The sequence below is a fragment of the Gossypium arboreum genome, chromosome 2, assembly GCF_025698485.1.
Source record: "Gossypium arboreum isolate Shixiya-1 chromosome 2, ASM2569848v2, whole genome shotgun sequence".
In the NCBI taxonomy this organism is placed as follows: domain Eukaryota; kingdom Viridiplantae; phylum Streptophyta; class Magnoliopsida; order Malvales; family Malvaceae; genus Gossypium; species Gossypium arboreum.
Window position 1 is genome coordinate 101,267,407 of NC_069071.1, and position 5,209 is coordinate 101,272,615.

The 5,209-nt window shown below is 36.9% G+C and overlaps 2 protein-coding genes across 3 annotated transcripts; both read left to right on the forward strand.

The window, feature by feature from the left end:
• Positions 1–551: 551 nt before the first annotated feature.
• Positions 552–2,499, forward strand: LOC108482360 (uncharacterized protein At2g29880-like). The gene is made up of 3 exons (XM_017785488.2): positions 552–684; positions 1,326–1,731; positions 1,809–2,499. Exons 2-3 carry the CDS (start codon positions 1,326–1,328, stop codon positions 2,291–2,293), a joined length of 891 nt encoding a protein of 296 aa, XP_017640977.1. The 5' UTR covers positions 552–684; the 3' UTR covers positions 2,294–2,499.
• A 263-nt stretch (positions 2,500–2,762) lies between these two features.
• On the forward strand, positions 2,763–4,761 carry LOC108482340 (thaumatin-like protein 1b). Of its 2 annotated transcripts, XM_017785463.2 has the most exons (4): positions 2,763–3,104; positions 3,184–3,877; positions 4,363–4,466; positions 4,579–4,761. In XM_017785463.2, the coding sequence occupies exons 1-4, from the start codon at positions 3,044–3,046 to the stop codon at positions 4,587–4,589; spliced, it is 870 nt and encodes a 289-aa protein (XP_017640952.1). In that variant the 5' UTR covers positions 2,763–3,043; the 3' UTR covers positions 4,590–4,761. The 2 variants fall into 2 exon arrangements, with proteins under 2 accessions (XP_017640952.1, XP_017640951.1); XM_017785462.2 differs by having other exon boundaries at positions 2,764–3,104; positions 4,363–4,761.
• The last annotated feature ends 448 nt before the right edge of the window (positions 4,762–5,209 follow it).

Sequence of the window (5,209 nt, forward strand, 5' to 3'; positions counted from 1 at the left end):
AATGTAAAAATACTATTTGATTTTTTAAGTTGATATAACATGGTAATCGATATAATATCGATACTGACTCTACTATTTAATGCATACTATTTCGATTTTAAATTAATATTAAGTTTGTTTGTGGTTAAAATTTTGTAGTGTTTCACTTATTTTGATGTGTTTCGATTTATTTTAATTAATATTGGCTTGTATCAATTTATATTCGTCAATATTTATAGATATAAATTTTAATATTTTAAAATATTTTTAGTGAAATATTTTTTATCTTACTACTATTTGTAGTTTTTATAATTACATTTAAAAATAAAATATATTATTTGAGTATAATTTAGATATATTCTTATATACAAATTTAAAATGTATTTTAAAAATATCAATAAATTGAAATCGTAGACAAAATATCATAGGAACAAAATGAGTCAAACATTTAAACGGCTAAGATCAGGTGATGAACACGACAGAATAAACCGCAAAGTCTAACGTGGCGACAGGTGATTAAATCAGGAAGGTAGTTCAGCATTTATAAGCATAGTCCGGCGCCACATTTTGTTGTGCAACAACTCGTTTGGTTTCTTCTTTCTCTTTTTCCCACTTCCCATTTCACCACTTCTTTTGGCTCTAAGTTTCTTAAAGTTCCTTATCATGCCAACTTCCAGTTCTTGTCCCTGACTGCTTTCATCAAAGGTACTGTCAAAAGATACCCACCATTATTCTCTGTTTGTTTCCTCAGAAAATGTGCCAAGAAAACCAAAGAGCCAAAATATTATGCTTCTTTTCTTTTTGCATTTTAAACATTTCTGAAATCCTTTTTCTGATATCCAACTGACTGACAGAAAGCTTTCTGTGTATATTCATTAGCAATTTGGTTTCTACTTCAATTCTATTGCCTGCTGTTTGTTGAAGGGAAACAGAGCGCTGTCAGTCTCTCACAAAGTTTTTTTTTTTTTTTTTGAAGAACAATTGGTGGTTGTGATTAAGCTATTGGTCGTATATGAAAAATTTAATCAAGGGTTGTAATCTGTGGTTTTCACTGCATTGATACACACAAAGTATCAAACCAGGGTTTAGTTTTGATGAGCTTGATGCTGGAATATCGTTTTCAGTTTTGTTACTAATCTTTGTCTACACGGGTTTTAGCCCTTGAATATTCATATAATAGATATTGTAATCATGTGCTTGGTAAAATACCCAAATTTTTTAGATGAGGTCATTTGAAATCCTAATGAACTTTTTCCATATCAGACTTGATTCAAAGCATGCCTCAGTAATCAGTATACAGCTCAATTCTTTGAGTCAGTGGTTTATATTACTATTTCTTCATACAGATGTCTACAACACAGGAAGGGGTTGTATGTAGGGCCAAAGCAGAATGGACTCCGTCTCGGGATGCATTTCTGGTTGAGCTTTTCACCGAGCAGCACAATTGTGGACGAACTGCCTATAATGAATTCAAGAACGATGTTATTCGGTCTGTTACGCGTGATTTTAACAAGAAGTTCGGTATGAATTTGGAAGAAAACCAAATAAAAAACCGTTACAATGTGATGAAAAAAGATTATGGCGTTGTTAAAACCCTACTCGGACATAATGGATTTGGTTGGGATGAAACTCGACAAATGGTGGTTGCTGATGACAAAGTTTGGGACAACTATATCGCGGTACGAAGTGAAGCAAGACCCTTCCGACGCAAGAGCTTTCCTCTCTATAAACAAATGTCTATCATATTTGAAGGTAATATTACTTTATTAGATTATGACTATTTGCCCGTAGTTGCTTTCTAAAACAATCTTCTTTAACTTGCGGAGCAGGCGAAAGAACTACCTGCAAATCCATGCCGAACACGGCTCCAATGATAACTGAAGAGGGGAATAGCAACACAGAGACAGTTCGATCTTCAGAGCCAACTAATGTACCGACACAAGTGGTTGAGGGTACCCTTGATTCTGATTCGATAATTCGAATAAGTGACAAACAACCTAAGAAACGAAAGTCTGAGGCTCCAAGAGCTTCAGCTCATAAGAAAAGGGTCTGCTATGATGCTGGTGAGCCGATAGAGAACGCCATATACGAGATGTTTTCAGCTGTCAAGATGAGAGCTTTACAAAGAGATGCATCAAGCGAGAGAACATTGTATCATAAGTGCCTGGAAGAGTTGCAGCATTTAGAACTGGATGATGCTGAGTTTACAAAGTCTGTCAATGTTCTGAAAGACGATAAAAACGCAATTGCATTCATGACAATTAAAGGGCCTCGGCGTTTGATTTGGTTGAGGTCTCTATGGCAAGCATCGTGACCTGAAAATCGAAATAGATTAGAAACAATTGCCTCACTTCCATTCGTGAGTGTTATACCTCTTTTGTTGCAGATCCGCTTCTGCTTGTGAGTACTGATGCTCATATGCAACACCTGTTACCTTGTGGGTTAAGAAACTCGTTTCCTTATCTATTTGGTCTTTTTCGACACATAAATATCATCATTTCCGGTTGAAATTTTGAAACATTTTTACCTTGTAACTCTCCATTTTGAGCTTTCGCTTTAGGAATCTCCACTATATTTGTATGCTTAAGCTTGAGTTTACGATAAGTTAACATCAAGCATTCGTTGCCAAAACAGGGCACTGAACTCTTCACCAGCCAATTGAACATTCCATACAAGAACAGCGTTTGCTTGCTTGTTTATTTGGTCAAAGGCAGGCATTTCAAGTGTTAAACCATCACAAAGCAGATTATATCAAAGCTTCAGCTAAAAAAAGTTGGCATAAAGAAGGCCAATAAAATACAGTTTTTCTGTACATATATACCTTTGCTTGAAAAGAAAGGAACGTGAAAATGCCCGGAACAACAAAGACAAAAACTTTGAGATTTGAGTATTTAACAAAATAACCCTAAACCAAAACCAAAAGCCTAAAGGCAAAAACGCCACAAACACATTCTGGAAGTCCCACTCTCCCTGCTATGTCTTCCAAGAAAAAGTAAAGTTCTCTAGTGTTTTTTGGCAATTGTTCAACTTCAAACTCCATTTTTTAATCTTTAAGTCATCAACAATGGATCGTCGTCATCTCTGTTCCACCTTTCTTTTGCTCCTCTTCATCTCCTTCTTCTCAGGTAAATAAAACCTTCAAAGACTCCATTTTTTTTTCTTTGCTCTGCAGTCACTGACACAGACCCTTGTTTTCAATCGCAGAAGTGAATCCAGCTTATTTTAAGGTCGTCAACAAGTGCCGCCACACGATATGGCCGGGTTTTTTATCTGGGGCCAACACTGCTCAACTTACAACAACCGGCTTCGTTCTAAAACCTGGCAAATCAAGAACAGTGACAATACCAAAGTCTTGGTCCGGTCGACTCTGGGGTCGAACCTTTTGCGGCGTCGATTTCTCCCGTAAATTCATTTGTCAAAGCGGCGATTGCGGCTCCGGCCAAATTGAATGTTCCGGAAGTGGCGCCAAGCCGCCAGCCACTCTCGCGGAATTCACTTTAAATGGTGCCGGAGGATTAGACTTTTACGACGTCAGCTTAGTGGACGGCTACAATTTGCCGATGTTGATAGTGGTCAAGGGAGGTAAAGGCGGGAACTGTAGCGCTACAGGTTGCTTATTGGACCTCAACGGTGCTTGTCCATCTGAGTTACGCGTTGCGCGTCAAAATGGTGGTGGAGGCGTGGGGTGTAGGAGCGCGTGTGAAGCGTTCGGAGATCCCGAATACTGTTGCAGCGGGGCGTTCAGAACGCCTGACGTTTGTCGGCCATCCAGATACTCGTTGTTTTTCAAGCATGCTTGCCCACGCGCGTATAGCTATGCGTACGACGATACCACGAGTACGTACACGTGTGCTGGTGCTGATTACGTCATCATGTTCTGCCCTCCTCCTCATACCAGGTGAATTTCACTAACCAATCAACGTTCCCCATCTTTAATGCTTTAGTTAAGTTTGCTAGCTTGTAATTGTTACTTGTCGACTTCATGAGTGCCACGCTGTCATGTTCCAGAAAATTCGGCGTATTTTGTGGATGAAGTGCAAAGTGGTGACTTTGTCGATGCTTCTTAAACATAATGGGTTATAAAAAATTGTTTCTTTTTCCAGATTATTAAACTCAATGCCATTATAGATGGGAGATTCAATGATTGTCTGGTTAAAATTTATGAAAAAAAAAACAGAACGAAAAGAAAAATAAAAGAGTAGTGCATAGTGTTTGTATTTGGGAAAAAGGAACCTTGATACAGCTGGATCTTGGAGGCCTTCTAGTTGTTGTTCATGTGCTATAACTGGATCTTACATGGATGGTTTGTCTGTTTTTCATATGTCGTATGGCAGCCATTTGTAGATCAAGTATTGATTAGTGTTTGATGGATAATTTTTGCAGTCAAAAAGTGTTTGGTGCAAGGAAGGATGGAGCGGTGCTACCGCTTGTAAATAAGAGTATGATATACATATCCAGCCTACATGCAAATGGGGCATCACTATCAGGTCTGCTCCAACTGCAATCTACTGTCCCTGCAGCCTCTTTTGCAATGGCTATTTTCCTCTTTTGGCAACTTATTTTACCTTTGTGACTAACATTTGGCCTGGACACTTCCAGGCAAGTACTAGCAAGGACTAGCTTAACTGAAGGGAGACATTCTATACGCTGGATTAGAATGAGCGGCAACATAAATTTGCATATTGCCTACAGATATTGAGATTTCACGTTTGCCACACAAATATTGTACACATTTTGTTTTTATACTGATACACTAAAGGTTTCCAAGTTTTTACTGTCAAATGATATCAAGGTTTAAATTCAACATATCCTTTAACCATATGATGTTATATATGAGAAAATAAAATAAAATAAAATAAAGAACACACTCTTTTGGGAAAAAAAAAAAAGGGTAAAGGAGAAAAAAATTTATTATGTCGAATTCGAATAATTATAAGAGGAATAGACTAGGTCTATTTATAGGTTTGTAAAGCTATATTCTAGTAAGATTGAAACACCTTATTCTAATCAATATAAAATATAAAATAGATAGAGTTTAATAAGGTTTAAAATACTTTATTCTAAAATAAAATAAAAGAAGTGTAGCTCTATATGAATTTTACTTTTATTTTATTTTATCACTGTATTTTATTCAAATAACGATTCGGGTCATTTAATTCTAACAATATTTATGATTTTAGATGGGTTATGTAAAGGAATGGTGGTGGGATTTGAGTTTCTGGTCCTGAAA